This window comes from Cibotium barometz, chromosome 49 (genome assembly GCF_041138505.1).
Source record: "Cibotium barometz isolate CiBa-2024 chromosome 49, ASM4113850v1, whole genome shotgun sequence".
NCBI lineage: Eukaryota > Viridiplantae > Streptophyta > Polypodiopsida > Cyatheales > Cibotiaceae > Cibotium > Cibotium barometz.
In genome coordinates, this window is record NC_141094.1 from 17830656 (window position 1) to 17853073 (window position 22418).

A 22418-nucleotide genomic window follows, 5' to 3' on the forward strand; every position below is an offset into this window, starting at 1 on the left:
TGGTGGGTTCATCTCTGCTTTGCCAGAACAATTCTCTTCAGGAATTCTAGAAATGACAGTGATCTGTGGACTCATATCTATGCTTGCTAGCTTTGCTTTGCTCAGAAAATGCTGCGCTATGAAACATCACGAGATTTTGATTCTCAGGCAAATGAGGTTGTGATCATATACGTATGTGGCCACGACATATACTCCTGCGTCACCGTATTTCAAAATATAAACTGGCCTACAAATACATCACTGCTGAGAGGCATTGTATGTTGTACATGGAAAGCTGAGATTCATCATAAATAATGGTATCGCTAGCCGAAAGGGAGGAATCATCACCTGCACTCAGTATATCTCTTTTCTGGCCAGTCCCGCCTGTTGCAATTTTGTGGTGTATAGGTGACTTTCGCAATCTATCCCTCACGCGTGAAACAGAAAACAAACTAAAAAGAGTATGTAAGCTGCGGTGCAATTCTGCTTGATCAAGGCTCTTAAAAGCCAAGCATTGGACTTGCAAATGGAGTCGTCTCGGAAAATAAGCTTTGCCTGTCTATCACAAAACTTGCAAATTAAAGTGATGCACAGACTGGCAACTCCAAGTTTGTCATCCACAAGAAAATGAAGATTTGAAGTCATTACAAGAAATTCTTCTTAGAAATAAATAACAATAATGTCCGGTATTCTGACCATATCATGGTACACGTACCAAAATTATAATGTGACTATCTCTTACAACATCACTCACTGCATTAAATTACACCAAATAGTGAACCCAGTAAAATAAAATCTGGCATCTTGCCACACAGCACTTTCATGACAGCATGTAGAGGACTCAAACTTCTGCACCTATTTCTTTGTCAACCAAAGCCTTTTCTTCGCTCTTTTTCGATCAATAGCCTGCATTAAAACTTTGGAAATAGCATCACTCAAAATTGCAAAACATCTCGATGGCCACCAAATTGATGATAGCATCAAAGCCTGTATCATAAAGCCAAGTTACACAGGCTAAAAATAAGCTCTGTGCCCTCATAATGTCATGCATAAGGTGCACTCAGAAAAACCAGCAAGAGTTCAGATTTATAGGCTGTCTCAAAGCCCTAGAAAATGCATTGGGGGCTAGAAGAAGACACGCCACACGTTAGCTGTCAACAGACTGAATTGGCCACCTGATCTGCTCCTGCATGCACACTTGCTATCCCTAGTTCCCGCTCTGCTTAATTGCCTCCCTCTCGTCACCCTTTCATCATTTCTTAGGGTTCGTTGTGTTCCATAAATAGGTTCACATGCGTGAGCAGGATAAAGTTGATGAATGTGCAAGGTTACAACGGAAGAAAGAGGGTTGAAGGTGCAGCAGAACGGGAATGACACAACATCTTTATGTCAACAGTGCTTACAATCTTTCCATTAACAACTAGGCAGGGCATTATTTTCCTAGGGCCAAGCCTAATGTGATGTGGCAATGTGGCCTTTCCCAACCTGCCAATCAACGCTTTCCAAAGTTACCATCAATAGGGTTGTAAAGCAAGTTGGGATGCAAATGCCTCAACTGGGTTGGCAATGGCTACTCCCAGGCAAAAGCATGAGAACAGGGTGCCAACCGCAAGTTTTGATAACTATGCTTCATGCAGAAGTTCTCAACAACGTATATTCTGAGCTTTAAGGGTTTTTGTCCTAAGATATGTGAGAGCAGCACCGAACCCTGCTTCTACCTATTCAGCTACTCTGCATGTAACTTCAAAATGATTGAAGATCCAGATAATCATGATCCAGGGGGGAATAATAATCAGTGTAGTTGTACAGAGCTGATTTTGAAAGCTATAAAATTCAACTGCTTGCTGCAGAAGGAATTTAGGACATCAATTCTCCACATGGTTTGATAAATGAAGTAGGAATTCAATATAACACTCAAGAGATTGATCATGTAAACAGATAAGCCATTAAACAAGGAAGTCCATGGAGATTGTGGTATTGTCAAACCCTAGGCAGAAGTTGGAAGCACGCGCAATGCTCAGCAGGTTTTTGACAGGTTGGTGTATCAGAACGAGCATTCCTGGAATGCTCTCATTGTAGGTTTCTTTAGCTGGCTCTCCTGAACCAAGCTTTGATCCTTCAAACAACTTTCGCAAAGGTTCCTGTTTCAGTTATAAAACCTGTGAAAGAGACTTTTTGTATGCTTTTGTATGGTTCAATGTTGATACAGCATCCCGGATGCCAAGATTTTTGCTGACCCTCTCCTCGTCAAGGATTTCCTACTTTAAGAAGAAAGTGATGGCAGTACAAATTTCAAGTAGATGAGGCTATAACAGAGTCAAATCCCACTCACAGAAGTCTTCAGATCTAGGGAGCTTGAAGGCTATTTCGCTACCTTGGAGTAAAATTTTGGCACAGAACTTAGGGATCTGAGGTTTACAGACCATGATGGATTTTTTTATCTTTTTATTTTTTATTTTCAGGAAAGAAACTTCTATTAAGTATGAAAAAAAGGCATACAACAGGTCACGGAAATCTGCCGTTCAGTAATCAAATTTGTAACACTGATTACTTGAGAAACCAACCCTCAAATGTTATGATATATACCTTACTAATTTAGTCAGATTTTCTTACCAAGCTAACAAATTCTCGCATGGTCAAGACCAGCAAATCTCGCATCCTGTATCAAAACAACCCCATAGCTAATTTAATCATGTGCATGGAGATTCCAAAACATGTGCTTGTGCATAAGCAATCGGCAAGTGGGCATGAATGCTAGATATACCATACAAAAAAATGGTCAGATATTCGTATTTCCTTACAAAAAGTTCTCCAATTCTTTAAATATGTACTTTTTAACAATTCACATAAAGGACCAAACTACTTTAATACTACCCTATGTACACTGGTGATTTTAGACTTATTCTGCCTCCTTTATGTGCAGTAAAATCCTTCTGTCAGTTCAGTAATACAAATACATGCGCATACCAATTATCATCGCAATCTAACAAGTGCATGATGCCACCATTGTTGATAATCGCACACTGAGAATCCTTTCCAACTTTGATTTCCACCTGTTATACATTTTCAGGATGGGAAAGAGTGAACATAAGCCTGTATATTTTGGCAACCTAAAATAGTACAGATGCATTATCTATTGAGAACTTGCTGCTGGCAAAAGGGCAGTTTCAGGGCAGAGATGTAGCTACTGTTGATTCTGATGCATATCTTTCGCTTGCTACAATTCTCTTTCCATTCATTCTTTTCAGCTCGTACATGGAGCGTTTCAAGGTTAAAAGAGCGGGCTCAAAAGAAACATCATTAGAAATTTCAACCTGCCAATCACAGCAATCATTCAAACAACATACCAAGCCAGCATACAAAGAAAGAATCATTGAAGGGTTGATGCATAGAAAACCAACCACAAGCTTGACTTCAAAACTGGCTTGTCCACTATCAAGATATTCACATATCTGGTCCTTCATGTCCATTTCTACAATCATTAATACAAGTTATCCTTCTGGATTTCCAAGACCTTGCCTTCTTATATAACAAGTCAAAAATTACAAAACGGCAAATGGATAAACATTGCCTGCCCGCTCAAATGCTGGATTCTTTGTTTCAGCGTCTGAAGGCTATCCAAACAAAATCGACCTTGCTTTGTAGCCAAACGGACTAAAGATGGAGTGAGGTCCTCACCTAAGGTTATCCAATTTTGATTATTAACGAACACTTCAACCATCTGACCCTGTATAGAAAATTTGCAGCCAGTTAAAGCTCTTCTTATACAAAACCGAGCCATATAAAATTATACGTGCAACCTTTACAAGATGTCCCTGTCTGAAATGGACACCTCCAGGTCACATTTCAACCATCAGACCACCGATGTATAAAAGCATGTTTTTTCCTTCTGTTATTAACCATGTGTTTTCCTTCTGTGATTAATAATCTTAGTTAGTTGAGTCTCTTGGTTGGTGGATGATCTTTAGCACGTCTAAAAATGTACTTTGGAAGCTGTCAGTCAAGCCGCAAAAGAGTCATTTTCCCCTTTGACTTACTTTCCTGTTTCTATCATCCATGGGAGTACACTCCAGTGATAGACGCATATCAATGTCATCAGCGGTGATCGTATACTCGGGTTGTGCAGCTCCTGCCCAAAATCTCACCATTTTTCAAAACAAACTGTGATACATGTTTTTAAAATATTTCAAAGCAAACAAATCCTAATTTCACCTGATATATGGAAAAAACTCCCATCGCGATGATGGCGAACCCACTGTTAGACCCACCCATAAAGAAAGTCATAATTAAAATCCCACCAGTACAACCATCTTCCACAAAAGTCTTAAAACAAAGAAAAAAACACTAATCTACTTCGTTTGCTTAAGTCTAAACATTACAGCAAGTTCAAGCCAAGTCAAAACCTGAAAATGACATAAGGTTGTGCCGTTGATTGGTATCCCAGATGCAGTAATCTGGTTTCCAAGAACCGCAACGCCATTGATAGAAAGGCCCTCAATGTCAGGTAAAGGGTCGTCTTCTGCAATTAGCACCAAATTAAACATTAGAATAAAGAGGAATCCTCTCTCTCTCTCTCTCTCTCTCTCTCTCTCTCTCTCTGTGTGTGTGTTCCCCACTCCATTATTCTTGCAGAGTTTGGAACCGAACCCCTTGGTAGTTGATGCCCTCTTCCGGACAGTGACCTTCATATACCGCATCTACACCTTGGACAGAGGCAGACTCCCTCAGCTGGTACTAGAGTCATCTAGGCGATTCTGGACGTATTAGGGTTTGGTATGCTAGGGTTACTAAGTGGTTCCTCTCATATGGATCGCATGCCCCCATTCTATTACAGTTTGGATACACCACTGTTACCTCGCCCGCCAGGACATTAACCGACTTATCCGAGCCGACCTCTTCAGACTGAAGACCCGTGTCACATGGTTGGATCCACTGCAGCTTCTTACAAAGATGCAGTTTTACCCGGATCACTTTCTGAGGCTTACAGAAGATGGCTTCATTCAGAAGCACGGCTATCTTTATAGGCATATGTCACATGCCATGAGGATTGGGATTGGCCAGATCAGAGTCTCATCACATCGCCTCAGGGTGGAGACTAGGCGAGCAGAGGGCACTACCAGAGAGAACGGGAACTGCCACATCTGTTCACTAGAAGTCAAGACAGAGGAGAAGCATCTTTGCAGATGACCGGCGCTCGTTTATCTCTGGAGATCTCTCGGATATGAAGCTGTTGGGTGGAGCATCTCCTCGGACCAGTGGGTCTCGGCCATCTAGCTTGCTACACCTGAATCACTTTGTCTAGGGAGGCACCTTTAAGCGGGGTGGCTTCTGTGGCATGTGCTGTTAGTCTGCGCTGCCTGGACCATCGAGTAGGGGCATTTGGGTTAGGGCTACCTCGTGGGCTTCAGCAAGGGCTTTCATCCTGGGTTGGTGGATGAAAGAAACTTGTGATGGTGTGCAGTGAGGTCTCTGGGGTCTGCCTTCGTGCCTCTACATAGCTGATTTTTGTGGCGGCGCAACTCAATCAGGTAGAGTCCTAAGCATCGCTCCTCCACAGGCAGTGGATATGGAGAGCCTCCATGTAGTCATAGATGTCGAGGATCCACTTGGATCCCCTCACACTGTAGCATTGTACCACTGGCACTTACAGGGCTGTTGTTTCTTCTCTCAGCTATAGTTGGATTTTTTTAATCATGTTTTTTTCCCATTTTGTCACTTCATGGACACATTGTAACACTTTTTGTCTCATAGACACTTTGGTCTTTTGTAGATGTTAATAGAACTTTCTTCTCTCCACAATCAAGCCACTACACTCCAGCAAGCCCAGTGCCCTCGACCTCCACGAACCCGACCCTACCCCACCCATAGGGTCACTTTCCCACACTCAGTGGATCTAGTGAGCCTGTCGATTCTACTTCTCTCCCATGCTGGATATCCTGGACGGGTTACTTTCACTACAATAGGAGTGACTTATTTAGCTGCTGTTGAGAGCGGCTAATGGATATTGATAGATTGATGCTTTAGATCAAGATTAGATATACATCACTCTGTCTCCAGACATCATTGTATACATTTTTCTGTTGTTGTGTTTTTATTTTTTTCCATGATGATGAGATTCCATGGACATCATTTGTGAAGGGTAGAATGACTCACTCCGAGCCGCATATCACAATCTCCTAATGCTGGGTTATTCCGTCAGTCTCTGTCAGTCTGACCAGAACAATCCTTACGTAAAGAAAGGTGAATGATGGTATTTTTCCTTCATAATTTTCTCACAAGCACATCACATCAAGTGCCCCCCCACGACTCAACAAGATGACTTGACTCCTCGATTTTGAAGGCAATTCTTCTATCCATGTTTATGATTAATAGACTAATCTACTCGTCCCATGTCTTTCTCGTTCTAAAAAACACAAGTTTGTTTTGTTTTGGAAACTACCCACAACTCGGGTCCACCCAACCGCCCAATTTCCAGTGTTCAATCCTTGTTCTACTTATACCAAATCCATAGGCTCAGCCTAGCCCCGTCCACACGAGGTTCCAATGGACAGGATGGCCTGCCCCATGCACAGTACTTACTTTACTGCTAGAGAAATGGAATACAAAGGCTGAATGCTCGCTTGATACTTCACTATGCTCTCACAATTACCAAACCACGTCTAAAACTACTCCAACGAGTACATGGGCTCGACCGGACTACGAGATCGCATGCCGGAGAGCGGGCAGCGAGCGAGTCCGAGGTTCAGGGGTGAGACGCCGAGGTCGGAGTACCATGGGCGTCCGGGCTAGTGTGGGCAGGTAGGCCCCCTACATATAGTCCGGTGAGATAAAGGAATCCCTCATTCTTGCTCTACGACTGGGAGGTGAACATGAGCCATTCCTCTCTCACTTCGCATAGCCGGAGTGTGTCCGTAGTGATTGGAACATCATATTGGTATTAGAGCAGAGGTCACGCTCCCTGACCATGCGACTAGAGGCTGGGACCCCAAAGGATAAGGAACCTTATCTTTTAATTTTCGGGTGGTGGAGAGGAGACAACCATTTGGGACCTCTTTGCAAGTTCCATGGAAGCTTGAAGCTCTCTCTCTCTCTCTCTGGGACACAGACCAGGCCACTGACAGAGATACACATAGCAGTATGGAACTGTAATGGTTCACTATGGGTGCAGCCTGGACGACTGGAGCATGTTATGGTGGGGAGAGACATCATACTTTTGACAGAGACACATCAAAGCCCAGAGAGAGGGGTACCTCGAGTAGAGGGATTCCAGTGGGAGTCAGCATACAGGAGGACCACACGCCAGGGTACCTCGAGAGGGTCGGGGGGAGTAGCAATCCTATTCAGACGGGAGCTACAGGGTAGACTGAGAGTGGTAGCACAGGATCCAGAGGCCAGATATATGTGGATCAGCTTACAGCTCTCACAGGACAGGGTTATATACATAGCTCTATGTTACTTTTCTCCATCAGGATCCTCCTATGTCATTACAGAGGACATGCCACAGGAGGAGGAGACAGGAGCCTCGCCATACACTTGTCTGTCAGAGGAGATTATGCATTATTCTACACTAGGGGAAGTATTTCTTACGGGCGACTTCAATGCCCACACGCAGAGCAGACAGTGTAAGGTGTATGACTATGATGACATGGAGATCCTCCACCCTGTGGATCCAGAGGAGATAGGGGCTAGTCGGGCATCAAAGGACACTGGACCAGACAGAGGACATTATGGGGACCACTTACTAGAGTTGGGAGCCAGGCATCATCTCGTTATTTATAACGGGATGCTACAGTGGTCGGGATCAGGAGGGCTGACATGCTTCCCACATGGGGGTCATACACAGACCGGAGGCACGGTGGTAGACTACATTATGGGGTCTTTGGAGGCATCACAGCTTGTCACCTCATTCTCCATTCCACCTCGTCCTATTGGGGCAGATCATACATACTTTGGCATTTTCACTAGCCGGATCACCAGTATCACCAGCCCCCCACATACCCACGCCACACACTACCATCTACTTCACACATGACATGGCAGACATATACACTGGCAGAGTAGAGGATGGGCTCCTACTCATGGATCCCCTGGCATCTATGGATACCATTACAGCCCAGCTGGCACCACTCCTACACACGGCTGCATTACAGAGCTTCCCACATCGTATACACTCAGGAGAGCCTGCGAGACTTGGGACTATGCCCCAGAACAGATCGTATGATGACGAGTGCAGAGCCCTATACTCACGGCTCTGCATACAGAGAGCCTTGGGAGCCATCACAGAGCAGGAGTCGAGGAGAGAGATGAGGAGACTTACTCGCCGCAAAAGGCGGGCCTTCGCAGAGATACAGGAGCTAGAGATCTTTCATTTCTTCATGAGTAGAGATAGCCCTGTCTCATGGCGGCACTTCAGAGAGCCCCGGACCCCGACACCTATTGCAGACCCACAGACATGGCACACATATGCAGAGGGTCTATACCATGCCCCACAGCAGCCACCTATACCTCAGCCACAGGAGCCTCGACCTACCACAGCTAGCTTCTTTACCCACTCGATGGTACAGGAAGCTATCCGCCGCCTACAGCATGGACGCGCCGACCATATGGGCCTGCAAGGTGAGCATCTCATATATGCAGTAGATTCTTTAGCTCCTTTTCTTGCACACCTGTTTAACAGGGCACTAGCAGAGGGTTTGCCTGCGGAGTGGACGATGCACACCATTGTGCCGATTCGAAACAGGGGATATGCTCGATCCGAGCAACTACAGGACGGTTATGGTTGGACACGTGCTGGCCAAACTCTATGGTGCAGTGCTGGAGCAAGAGCTTAGCTTATATGCTGAGCGAGCAGGTTTACGCTCATCAGGGCAGGCAGGCTTCAGGAGAGCTTTCTCTACCACTGACCATGTATTCACTTTGAGATGTATGATTGATCAGGCCAGAGTGAGGAAGAGAAAGCTCTATTGCTGCTTTGTGGATTTCCGCAAGGCATTTGACACAGTACCACGAGAGAGGCTCTTTCAGCGCCTGCAGTCTCTTGGCATACCAGCAGATATGACATGGGGCATCATTATATGAGCAGGTTTTTGGGCGAGTCAGATGTCCAGGAGGTATGTCCGAGACTATTGCTAGCACCATTGGTGTGAAGCAAGGATGCCCACTTTCCCCCACGCTATTTGGGTTTATACATTGATGAGGTGGCTGACTTCATTACACGGGGAGGCGGAGATGGAGTTGATTTAGCAGGTACCTCAGTACATATTATGCTCTATGCTGATGATATTGTATTAGTGTCTGAGTCCCCAGGTGGTCTACAGCAGCATCTACACGCACTCGATGATTTCTGCACATAGAGGGGTCTTACTGTGAACCTTGGAAAAACCAAGGTTATGGTCTTTCATACATCGAGACAGGGCAGGAGTCAGCTGACATTCACTCTCGCAGGATGCCAGGTGGAGGTGGTGACATCATACGTGTACCTAGGGGTTACCTTCTCTGTAGCAGCCACACGCTTCACCATGGGTTCAGCAGCTAGAGCTAGATTGACATGGGGATATGCAGCATTGGCTATGCTAGAGAGACAGTGCCATCAGGCGCATTTTCAGGAGCCCCGGACGAAGGGGTGGCTATTTGACACATTAGTCACACCGGCATTGATGTATGGAGCAGCAGTATGGGCGCCAAGCCTTGCTACCCATTGGTGGACACAGATAGAGAGATCACAGGCCCTCATGATGGCACGCATGATACGCAGCAAACCGTCAGTACCTCATGACATTATCCGAGCAGAGTTTGCTGCGCCTCCTATGATGGTAGAGGCCATATTTCAGACTATATGCCCGCTAGACAGATTCAGAGAGATGCCACAGGACAGATTATCATACAGAGCTTTTGAGGCATCTAGACAGTTGGTTGAGGCAGGAGACAGAGTATCATGGTATGCACAGGTCACACATTGGTTCTCACAGCATGGCCTAGACATGGATCATCTACCACCATTCCAGTATGACAAGGATGCACCACATATCCGTCTCTCTCATAGTGAGCGGAACAGAGTATTGAGACAGGATCTATGGCAGCTCTATACAACACGAGAGACATGGATATCGCCTACACAGCCTCTTCCACCGAAGATGCTATACTACAGAGATCACTTCATGAGTATCACTGATGATGGATTTATAGAGAGGCCTAGATACATGCAGGGCTTTTTACCACACGGCTCCCGAGTGGCTACTGGTCAGCTCAGAGTTTCATCACACGGATTGGAGATTGAGACTGGCAGAGTAGCACGGATCCCCCGAGAGGAGAGCGTATGCAGATTGTGCAAAGAGGAGGTGGAGAGTGAGGAGCATTATGTATGCAGATGTAGAGCATATACAGCCATCAGAGAGAGAGATCCCATTTTATTCAGAGAGCCACATTCCCTACGCCACATCTTTGAGGCAGCAGACCAGCGCATACTGGGGAGATACATTCTAGACATACAGCGCCACAGAGAGACATTATTACACGCTCAGACAGCTCCAGAGGGGGGGGGGGGGGGGACAGACACAGATTACTACATTTTTTCAGAGATCCATCCCCATCCCAGCCCCTACACGACAGGGAATTACTCTCCAGAGAGCAGAGACACTTAGAGCCCGCAGGAGACAGAGGACACCTGGCTTTCGGACACCACGCCTATACCAGAGAGAGATGACAGAGATCAGAGCTCAGTTTCATAGAGAGGGTGCGGAGCCACTGGTTCGCTTCAGAGCACACCCAGGCATGTTCTTCAGGGAGCTGTGGACACCCCCTTCACTGATGTATACCATTTTATACCCCCAGTATGGTACAGGATGGAGCTAGCTAGGTTGCATATCATGATTGTATAATCCATGCATATAGCTTTGCATTCTCCTAGTAGTAGAGCTTCATCCCCTGCACACCCAGATTCAGCTTTTTTATTCAGTACTTTTTCATTTTGTTGGGATGACAGAGGATACCCCATACAGGTACTCCGATTTGTCTCATAGGCCGAGTTCGGTCTTTTGGAAGACGTTAATAAAATCTCTCTCTCTCTCTCTCTCTCTCTCTCTCTCTCTCTCCATCGTCTTTGTCATCTCCCTCTTGCAGCCGAGAGCACCTGAGCCTCACCATCGTCATGGTTGTTTCTCGTACCGGTACGAACTAATTCATACCATATGGTTCGTACGGTACGATAAGGTCTCCCCCCCCCCCTCCTTGAGAAATAGATCCCAAATGCTCAACAAAAATAGAAATCCTGCTCAACAATTAAAAGATGGAAGATTCCAAATGCCCGCAATACTTCGCAACTTTCGTGTCCACTCAGCATTCCATATGGAATTGCTGAGAGACCCAAAAAATCTGGCAAGGTAGACTGGTAGTGTACACTTGATTGGTAGGATGAGGAGAGAATCTTGCTACATCACTTGGAGATCCCTGGTATAGGTAGGCTAGGTAGTCAGATCCTCAAGTTATGTATGAGGGAGAAGATTTGGACAGGGCCATTTTGATTTGCAGAGGAGTCCCTAAACCTATCACCCTAGATGCACTGCCCGTATCTGTGCGAGGATAGTCCCTTAGTCATAAACACTACACTAGGAGACCTTTGGCATCACATTACCCATGCAGGCTGTTTTTTGGAGACAATTGGGAGATCCAACTGGGAGAGACACATCACAATGTTTTGGTTCCTCAAGCACTGTGGACTCCTCCCCTCCCCCCAACCTTCCCTCACATTCAAGCTTGAAGCTCCATAGTTTGTAAGTGTTCAAAAAAAAAACGTATTTTATTGTACGATATCCCAAAATTTTATATCGTACCAAAAATTCCCGTACGGTATCGTATCGTACTGTGTACAGTATCGTATTTTCGTACCGCGACAACTATGACCATTGTCATCACCATCTCCTTCGTAAGTAGCGCACTCGTGAGAGAGACGGCACCAACAGTCATCGTTTTGAGCTTTCAACACCGCCACGGCCTCGGCATGAACACATCAGCAACACCCCGCACCATAGAGCCTGACATTCACATAACAGTAACAATAGTGTCGTCCATCAAGGCGTCTGGCAGCAACGCCGCCATCTAGTAGCACATGCACTAGCGTGGGGAGCATAAACGAGTAGGCCGCCCACATGCATGCGCACGAGCCCACATACCTGCTAGGGGAGTGTGATAGAGAACAAACTCACAACCCTGCACCACATCTTCTCCGCAGGCCAATAAAGTGAAGCGAAGCAGAAGAAGAGCCACTAGCCAGAAACCTCAACCACTGCACGCCATGTCGTCACAATCGAGGGACCATAGCAGCCATGGTTGTAGTCGTCTTGTGCGTCAACTAGCAACAACACGACCTACAGCTCAGTTCAAAACCAGCAGCCGGCCTATCTCAGTTTGTAGAGCGCAAGGCTCTAGCTCTCTCTCACGACCATCACGTACGTAGGCAACGCTGGATGTTTCTGCCGGGGATGGATGGTCGCCTTGAGACAGGCTGATGGATGATTGTTTTCTTCTATTTCGCTGTTGCGAAGAGCGCAGGTTTGGCAACCCACAAGCATACAAGGAGATGGTCAAGTGCATAGCACAAGAGAGAGACCATCGTGAAGTCCAATTTGCAGTCCCTTCCGGATCTCAGAGCACCTTGTCAAAGATGAATCAAGCCCTAATAAAGGTAATGTAAAATTGAAATTGTCGAAGGACATGCACACAAGTCATGCCAGAGACGTCATCCTTGGATTCATTGCCGCAGCGCGCACGACATCAACATTAGCTGGCACACCTAGGGACCAGGTAGCTAGTTCCAAAGTCACCCTTGCATTTCTTTATTTATTTATTTTGCTATGAATATCTATTTTCATATATTCAAAATATTTATTAAAAAAAAGAGTAATTTCTTTATTTTAAAAAAAAACTAAAAATGACATCTCGTGCGAGTAGTCCGCCAGTAGGGACCTCGGCTGGGTTTTCTAGGCTTCTTACTCCTATTTCCAGCCTCTCACAGGCCAAGCTTGGGTGTATGCGCCAAGCCGCAGTAGCCTGCTAGACTGGCATGGTCCGCCCACCATCGATTCCGCGTGAGCTAGTGGATCCCCTTCCACAGACCTTGTCCATTACCAACCATGTTGATCTGTCCTTAGCGATGGACGACACAGCGTTAGACTCGATCAGTCCGTAGAGGCTCGTGAGGCTGACAATAACCCCACCAAGGACAATATCCTTGATGAGGAGAAGTATAGAGACAATACTCTCCGTACAGACATGGACGTGGATGATTCCGAGATGGAAATCTTGCATGAGTCCCTGCCAATTTATTTGCTAGGACCAGGGCCTTCGAGAAAAATCAGGGTGAGATCTTAGCCATGCTTAGGAGCATTCACGCTCGCTTGGATGCCGCCTCGACCACACCCATGGGTAGCACTGTTGCACAAAAATCTGCACAGAGGAGAGTGTAATTTCCTTCTTGAAAGAACGAAGGGCCTCGTGCGAGTAAGCAAGCCGCAGCGCTTGCGAAGCAGTTTATAGCGTCTACTAATTTCCTCAAGGACCTAAAGACAAACTTGACTGTGCCCAACGTAACTACTCGGCCTATGAGCGAGAGTTACTAGCTATTATTCTTACTCTAAAAAAGTGGCGACATTATTTGTATAGTGCTACTTTTAAGATCCGTACGACATTGAAAGTCTGAAATGGCTTTCTAGTGTAAATGAGTTGAAAGGTAGAAAAGCTCGGTGGGCAGAGATCTTACAAGAGTTTGACCTGCAGCTCCATTACCAGAGAGGTAAATTTAATGTAGTAGTGGATGCGCTGAGTCACATGCCGATGGTGAACGAGTTGAGTTTCACCACAATCAAGAGTAATTTCTTAAATTCACTACGTGGTACATACGAGCATGATTCAGTCTTTTCAGAGGTATGGCTTGCTATATGCGGCCGCACTTGTCAACAACCTACACCTTTCTCGTTCAAAAGGAGCGCTAATCCGGAGCGATTAGCCGAGATTTCGACGAGAAGGAGAGCAAAAACTAGTCCGGAGAGACTAGGCGAGTCTCTTGGGTTATATACCAAGACAAAGAACTTAGGAGTGGACCCTTCACAACCACTTGACATTGATTCATTTGGGGGTGATAAAATTCGTCGGGGAGGAAAGTATAGACATTATTCCATTGACGATGAGTACCTACTCTACAAGGGTAGAGTTTGTGTACTAACTATTGGTGACTTTCAGCGACAAATTCTTATTGAAAGTCACGATAGCCCAAGTGCTGGTCATCCCAGGATACAGAACACCTATGCACTAGTTAAAAGATAGTTTTATTGGCCAAGTTTATTTAAGGACGTCCAGGACTTAGTGCTGAAATGGAAAAAGTGTGAGGTCAATAAACATGAGCGCCTCATGGTTGGAGGTTTGCTACATTCATTGGATATTCTCAAAGGAAAATGGGAGAGTATTTTCATGGATTTTATCACTGGTTTACCTAAAACAACTCGAGGAATTGATTCGGTTTGGGTAGTGGTTGACAGATTGATCAAATTTATACCTACTAAAAAGGAGGTGAATACTCCTAAGTTAGCTAGGTTGACAGATTGATCAAGATGGTCAAATTTATACCTACTAAAAAGGAGGTGAATACTCCTGAGTTAGCTAGGTTGTTTATCGAACATCTCTACAAACTATATGGCTTGCCCGTAGATATAGTTTCGGATAGGGATAGAAAGTTTGATAGTCACTTTTGAAGAGAAGTCTTCAAAAAGTTGGACAATACTCTAAGTATGGCTAATCATCCGCAGTCTGATGGTCGGATCGAGAGAGTCAACCAAGTGTTAGAGGACATGCTTCGAGCATATGTCAATAAAAAGCAATCCAATTGGGAGGAGTACCTGCCACATTTGGAGTTTTCTTATAATAGTTTGAAACATTCAATGACTGGATTTAGTCCATTCATGTTAATGTATGGTTTCTAGCTGAGATCTCCTATGGCTGTAGGGCTACAAAAGGAAAAAATTTAGTTTGTCAAGGATTTCCTTGAAGACATGCAAGATATGTTAAAAGTAGCAAGAGATAGCATTTGTAGTACACAAGGTCATGCAAAAACGTATGCTACTATGCTGACAAGAGCCGCAGAGAAGTGACTTTTGAAGACGGTAACTTTGTTTTCTTCAAAGTCCCTAAGAAGTCGGGAACTCTCAAGACGGGAAAGTGTCAAAAGCTTTCTCCTAGATATTGCGGTCCATTTAAAATCCTTAAGAAGATTGGTAGCGTAGCATACAAACTTGAGTTGCCGGAGAGCTCTCGAGTACATCCTGTTTTTCATATCAGTAGTAGACTCCGCAAAAACTGTTGACCATAAGAAGAACGTAGCTACTCCTAACGTTTTCGTGGAACTTGTTGAACCATCGTCTTCTCCACATGAATCCGAGAAGATTCTTGAATTTACAGAACGGAAGACGAACCATACTGTGTACCAAGAGGCACTTGTTAAGTGGAAGAATAGATAGGATGAAATGTCCACATGGGAACGCTTGAGTACGCTTATCAAGAACTATCCAGAGTTTGCTTTTGTGGATGAAAACTCTTCTTAACGGGGAGGTAATGTCACGTAGCGTGTAGCGCGTACGTGGGCTCAACCGGACTACAAGACCGCATGCCGGAGAGCGGGCGGCGAGCGAGTCTGGGGTTCAAGGGTGAGACACCCAGGGTCAGAGTACCACGGGCGTCCGGGCTAGTGTGGGCAGGTAGGCCCCTACATATAGTCCAGTGGGATGGGGAAATCCCTCATTCTTGCTCTACGGCTTGGAAGGTGAACATGAGCCATTCCTCTCTCACTTCGCGTAGCCGGAGTGTGTCCGTAGGAGTCTGTAGTGATTGGAGCATCACACCCCTCTTTTAAAGTAGGCCTTTCACCCACAGTCGGGCCCTCCTCATGTACGATCAATGTGTCATAGGTTTTCTGCGACCAAACCCTCCCAAAGATCCCATAAGCACAAGACATAAGCCTAGTTAATCCAAATTAGGTTTCGCACGCTCAAGCTCACCACCCAACCGTAGATCCAGTACAGTGGATCACCTCCGAGAATAAAGATCAAGGCTCCCATCCATATAGAAACCCATCACTCGGCCTTCGCGTCCCAGACCACCAAGTCCTACCCTAAGAGACCGTCGATGGACTATTTGCATCCCTAGCAAGAATGGGTTATCATCATGGTTGTCAAAACTTGGCATTGGCAAGATCCCAACCCCATTCTCACACTTTTTCCCAGGAGATGCCATTGTCAACCCCATTGAGATGTTTGCATCCCCACTTGCTAGCCACCTTTCACGACCCCGTTGACAGTAACATTGGAAGTGTTGGTTGGCGAATTGGGAAGGGAAAGGCCACATTACTAAGCTTGCTCATGAACGTCCTCCCAAGTGTAGCTATGTTATTGCCATTATTGTGCACCTTCAAATAACTTTTTCTTATGTGGTAATCTTGCACAAAATCCTACTTGTGCATGTAAGCATGTCTATGGAATACAACTAACTCTATGAGGTGGCATGATGACATGACGTTCGGATCCCTTTCGGTTTCCTTTTTTGCCATTTCCAAAACACTTGGGGTTTGTAGTTTCCATTTTATTGTGACAACTATGGTTATCACTCATGGCCCAAGTACGGGCCATCACAATAGTGCAATACAACAACCCACTCATCACATAACCCTCACTTATATAGCCTGCTAATAAAAACTATACTTATGAAATTATTACGTATGAGCCTTGACCCTTATAATCAGCCTACTTTTCCTAATCCTCGCACCCCCTAACCACAAGATTAGGCCAGCTAACCCTATGGTTAGCATCACATACATGACATACTTCCCTCCTCACATATTTACATCCTCATGAAGTCAAGGGATCTTAGCTTCAAACTAGCCATTGTTTCTCAAGTTAAGTCCTTTGCCCTATCTTTACACTTAATCATATATTATATTCCTAAGTTTCCTCTCCCTGAAATCTACTATGAACTATAAGTTCATGTGGAACAGAGGACAAGTCCTCAACCTCAACAAGTTCCGAGGGTGGCACAAGGTTATTCTCACTACCCAGTTCCTCCTTATTTCGTCGGGTACCTGTAAATACACAAGCATTCCCTTGGGTACCTATAAATACACAAGCTTTCCCTTGGAGAAAACTCTTGACGACGAACACTTTTTATCAACATAGAACCATGCCCTATCTTGAGCACTCCTAACAGTCTCCCTAGCAAGGGCTAGCATCCTACATATCATCAAGAAATCTCTAGCTACATCTAGCTTCAAACCCTTAAGTCCTAAGGTCACAAGGGATTTGGGTTGATACCCATAAATAAGCATAAAAACAAACTATATCCAGTAGTCGATGGCATTCCACTGAGTTTAAAAGATTCAAGGATTGAACCACAAATCACCCTAGAGACAAAAATGGAGACCATTACATGTAAAGGAGCTGGTATAGTCAATGAGGTGATAGCTCAAGTGGTGAAGGTGTTTGCCTAGGACCAAGAGGTCCTGGGTTCAAAACCCCCCTTGGTGCTTCCTCGGCGGCATCGCCTACGGGTGGCTGTCTATGGACGGTGAAATTTGTAAATAAGTGCCTACGGGCGGCTGTCTAGGGACGGTGAAATTTGGTAACTATGGGAGAATCTACGACCAAAGGCCAGTTGAAAAAAAAAAAAAAAAGGGAGCTGGTATAACCCTTCCAATCCACATGGACATCTTGGTTCTTACTCTAGAAACACTCTTTACCTAAAATCAGATCTGCCCATCTAGATTCATATGCAAAAAATCTAAACGCTTGATATAATCTTGTATAGTAATAGGTAAGTAGGACACTCGTCTATCCCACGCTTGTTCATGTCCCGCTGCCAAATTCACCCGATACACGGGATCACTTGGCTACATCAACAACTCCCAAATTCTACACCAATTTGGCATTAATGAAATTGTGAGTGCTACAATAGTTAAATAGGATAAGCACAGTCTTCCCCATGACTGAGCTATACATACAGTTCAGATCATTTCGCTCGAAGACTCCGAACTAGAAAAATTACAATCAATGCAAGTACTATGCTCAAGCAAGAAAGTATCAAGAGAAGTAAAATTAGGATTACCTTTACCTTTCTTGGTCACATTCAAAACCTTGCCACCGTTCTTTGCTTGGAGGAAAATTTTCTAACTAAAGCATCGTCCCTCTCCAAGATTCCAAAGTCTCTCCGCTAGAGGTTTTTTTGAATTAATGTAGTTTTAATTTAGGACGGCCTTTCCAAGTTTAAACTTTCATTTATTGCTTAGCAAAGTAGATAGCATCCTCCTTTGTCCTAATGTGGTTCCTTCAGACCTTATTCTGATAATCGATGCGGATCCATGTGTGGCACAACCAACTCAGTCATGAAATTTTTGCACATACTTATCAAAAGTCATGCCCTGGATCTCTAGTTTGACCAACTTATTGAGTACCTCAAACTAATCCTTAAGTTGAACAAATTCAGCCTGAAATTGTCGCACCTCTTGATCCTAGGCAAACACCTTCCACTTGAGCTATCACCTCATTGGCTTATGGGTTTATTACTTATGAGCCTTGACCCTTATAAATAGCCTGCTTTTCCTAACGCTCGGGTTCCCTAGACCCCCAAATCAGGCCAACTATCCCTACGATTAGCATCAAGTACATAACACAATGGGTAGCTGTCGTGGACACCCGGGCACTTCCATGGTATATTTAAAAGTTCCTCCGTGTGAAAAGCACTTGGTCTAACATATGAACCCTTGTTTTCTTCATTTCCAACCTACTTTTGACAAAAAAATTAGTCTTCATGTCTCCTTTGACTCTTCTTGATGCTTATGGTCTTCATTTGATCTTCCCTTGGTTCATATGATCTTATCTAGCAAATCATTCCGTTTAGAGCGTCACAAGGCAAAGAGCATCTCAGTTCTGGCTTATTGTTGTCTTCTAGAGTTACTAGCTTTTGTCCATTTCCATATGGCCATGTGTCTCCAGGTGGCTATCCCCGTAATTGGTGTACATCTACAACTAACAATTATGTGTAAATCCTACCTTACTATAATAGTCTCTTAGTCAACCACATCCCTTCATGAGGACTCATAAAAAATGTGTTAATCCTAACTCTTCTAAGAAACCCTCTACATGTCATGTGTTATCATTGGATCATGCATCTAAGAACTAATGCATGTGACACCATACATCCTAAAGGAGGCTAGAGAAAGAGCCTCCTCATATCTCTTCCTTAACCCACACACTATGCATTAGATAAAATTTGGACTCAAAAAGGGACCCTCTAAGAAATGCCATGTCAACTTTTTCTAAAAAGACAGGTTGATGTGGTTAAATTTTTACAAATCAAATCAAAATTTGTCAAAGATTGTAGATTAGGAATCTATTCTTCGAGATCTTTCCAATGATACATAGCATGATGGGCAATTTTGCATATTCAAGAAGTTCCCAAATTGGTGATGGCGTGGCTACGAGGATCATACAAGAAGGTAGTATCTCCCGGCCATAATATGTGAATCCAGCTTTGCACTTTTCTTCTCACCTGCAATCACTTAACTTTGCACTTTTCTTTCCACCCACAATCTTTTCACTTCACGGAAATGTTTGAAGGGAAGAGAAAGCTTGCTCGCTTACAGACTTCTATAAAAGGAAAATAAATGGCTTGCTCGCAACAGAGACTTCTGTTTACCTAGTAGCCGTGTCATCACCGATTTGGGAACTTCTTGAATATGCAAAATTGCCCATCATGCTATATCATTGGAAAGATCTCGAAGTATAGATTCCCAATCTACAGTCTCCGACAAATTTTGATTTGATTTGTAAAATTTTAACCATCATTTCTTAGAGGGTCCTTTTTTTAGTCCAAATTTTGCCTAATGGGACTTCTTACCGTCGCAAGTAAGGTCATCCTCTTGGGTGAGATTCGAAAACTCGTAATGTTGGTAGTAGTAAAGTGCAAAACTTCTGCAAGGACTACGCTAAAGCCTAAATTCAGCTGCAAGCCTACACCTCTTGAGGTCTACCAATAGATTCAAAAAATATGGCGAATGTTTTGTGTAACAAATTTATTTTGAGTTCACTACTTACCAAGCCAAATAATCAATCTTCACAAACATTCTTGAGCATGATAAGGGTTATGTATACCATCTGAAAGAGATGAAGTTGGCTCCTCAGGGAGAGAAGGTAACTGTGGAGATAGTCGTTCAGCTTTTTCAGGGCACTCTGGGCCATAAGAATGCCTTATTGCATTTGAATCCTCAACAGCACTGTTGTAGGAGTCATTCCTCTGCTGAAATCCAGAATTGCTATAGTCCCCACGGGAACTCATGTATTGAGGCACAGCTGTCCTGCATGGTGAGAATTTCACAGAGAGGTGCAGTTCAAATACCAACTACTGTGCTCTTCATTATTTTTCATATAAGATAGCAAGTTTAGATTACTTACTGCCCAGGATATACAGAACGCCTTACATTATCGTTGGAAAAATTATCAGTTCTAAAGGTATGGTGCTGATTGCCACCACCTGACAATTCCCGATCCCTTGGAGTGTGAGAAAAGGGAGAGGTAGGTGAGAGTGGTCTTCCAAATTGTAAATATTGTGGATGAGGCACAATTTCAAGGCCATGACGTTCCTGTTGACTCAAAAAATAAATCAGATCAAAAAACTTACATGCAATAGAATGAATGTAGCCATATGCATTATCCATGGCATAAATGAATTTGGATACGCAACTCCACAGATCTTACTGGAGACTGAGGCACCCGATACATTGGAGGAACAGGTGAAGGTGACACAACATGTTGGGATGGTTGAACTTGATACATGGGAGGGATTCGCCATGGCTGCTTGGGAGGTATCAAATCCTTCTTTCCCTGCAGCTTTTCAGAAGCAAAGGCATGTAGTTTGCAATACACATTTTAAAAATGAACAAACAGGTTTCGAATTCAGGCTTCCATTTTAACAAAAAGTAAACTAGCCCTTTTCAGGTCCCCATGAGATGCACTGCAAATTAGTGCTCCTAAAACATGTGCAAACATGCTATCTAGATCTCAGCTTGAAATAAACTCCCATGTCTCAGGTAGGAGAATCACCCTTCACTACGATTTGAGAGTGTATATGACATAAAGAATCTGACTGAAATCATCATTAACAATGTCTTTATGCTCAGCTTCATTAAAGTAATCAAGAGGAGAATACCTCTTCGCGAAGATGTTGTACAAGGGCCTGCATGCAATGAAAAAGAACAATGAAAAAACAAGGTCAAAACAGAAACACATGCACTTCACTTATGCCATGGCTTTAATTTCAAACAAATTCCAACAGATCTCTCATAAGTGATATGAACAAGGCACCCTTTCTATGTAGAGCTCTTGTGCCCATGTGCTAGGGTTTTCAAAGATAGAAAGAAGAGAGCAGCAGAATCTAAACACACAGCACACACAATAGCCCTAAACTACTGTATTGTATTGAGTACAAGTAAATGTGTTACAATTCAATTCTCATGTACAAAATGTGACTGAAAATGTAGACCACAAAACTCACCCCAATACTACTGCTGAAGTTCCTCCTTGGCCGGTCCACACGTCAGAAAATCATTCTGCTAGGCTTGATTGGCTGATGTTTAGCTTTGTTTGTGTCTACTCTTAGTGTCTAAGTACTTAGGCCATAGTGAAGTCCTTCCCAAAATCTGCCCTAATCACAACTGAAAACACGGTTACTACTAAACCAAATCATGAGGTAGCAGGCTAGCTCACCTCCCAAACACGACTAGCATCCACTGATCTCCTCTGAGCCAAGGCTAGGGCCCCTACACAATCCCATAGGCCTATGTCTAACTCCAACGTCCCATACCACCAAAGCCTGCCCGAACACCTTCGACACACCAACAACCTACGTATTTCGCATGACTTGTATTTTTGTGTTTGCCTGCTTGACGTGTCACTTACTGAGCGGGGACGTCTGCCAGTGAGTCGTGAAGTCTACTCTGTCTTCTGACGAGTTTTGGTGCATGTGAACAGGTGGTAAGTATATTGCACATGCTAGTTTAATACTTTAATCTCTAACCTTTTGATTTATAAGGTTATATGTTCACACTCACTTAAAAGTGGGCACCCACTTAGGGGCCAAGGTGGGGAGCCCCACTTAAGTGTGTGTGTGTGGGGGTGGGTGCATGGTCACCTACCCACACCCCCTTGGAACTGGCCACCCACATGCAAACGTGGGGAGCCAGCCAACACTATAGTTCTAACTCCCTCTCCAAACCTTACAAAAAAGAAGCTCCACGACCACCCTTGGACAGATGATTTTGTGCGCCTCCATCACCCTCAGTTTTGCTGCGCTCCAACTCTTGCTGACGGCTGAGCCATTTCAAAGGCGGCTGTGCTCTGCATACAGCCGGCGCA

The 22418-nt window shown here is 44.4% G+C and overlaps 1 protein-coding gene across 50 annotated transcripts in view; it reads right to left on the bottom strand.

Moving 5' to 3' along the window:
• Positions 1 to 588: 588 nt before the first annotated feature.
• Positions 589 to 22418, bottom strand: part of LOC147610367 (uncharacterized) — an 80102-nt gene continuing 58272 nt past the window's right edge. For 9 of the 50 annotated variants that reach the window (XM_086785969.1, XM_086785942.1, XM_086785968.1 and 6 more), the window contains 13 exons: positions 21214 to 21240; positions 20763 to 20888; positions 20460 to 20647; positions 20160 to 20362; positions 4383 to 4498; positions 4192 to 4234; positions 4017 to 4108; positions 3658 to 3706; positions 3381 to 3451; positions 3168 to 3293; positions 2947 to 3032; positions 2593 to 2638; positions 589 to 966 (listed from right to left, as the gene is read on the bottom strand). In XM_086785969.1, the coding sequence (XP_086642095.1) occupies positions 835 to 966; positions 2593 to 2638; positions 2947 to 3032; positions 3168 to 3293; positions 3381 to 3451; positions 3658 to 3706; positions 4017 to 4108; positions 4192 to 4234; positions 4383 to 4498; positions 20160 to 20362; positions 20460 to 20647; positions 20763 to 20888; positions 21214 to 21240 (1305 nt within the window). In that variant the 3' untranslated portion in view covers positions 589 to 834. Of the gene's footprint in view, positions 967 to 2592; positions 2639 to 2946; positions 3033 to 3167; positions 3294 to 3380; positions 3452 to 3550; positions 3707 to 3950; positions 4109 to 4191; positions 4235 to 4382; positions 4499 to 20159; positions 20363 to 20459; positions 20648 to 20748; positions 20895 to 21213; positions 21241 to 22418 lie in introns of those variants that run through there. The other 41 variants (XM_086785981.1, XM_086785958.1, XM_086785959.1 and 38 more) reach the window with 12 other exon arrangements.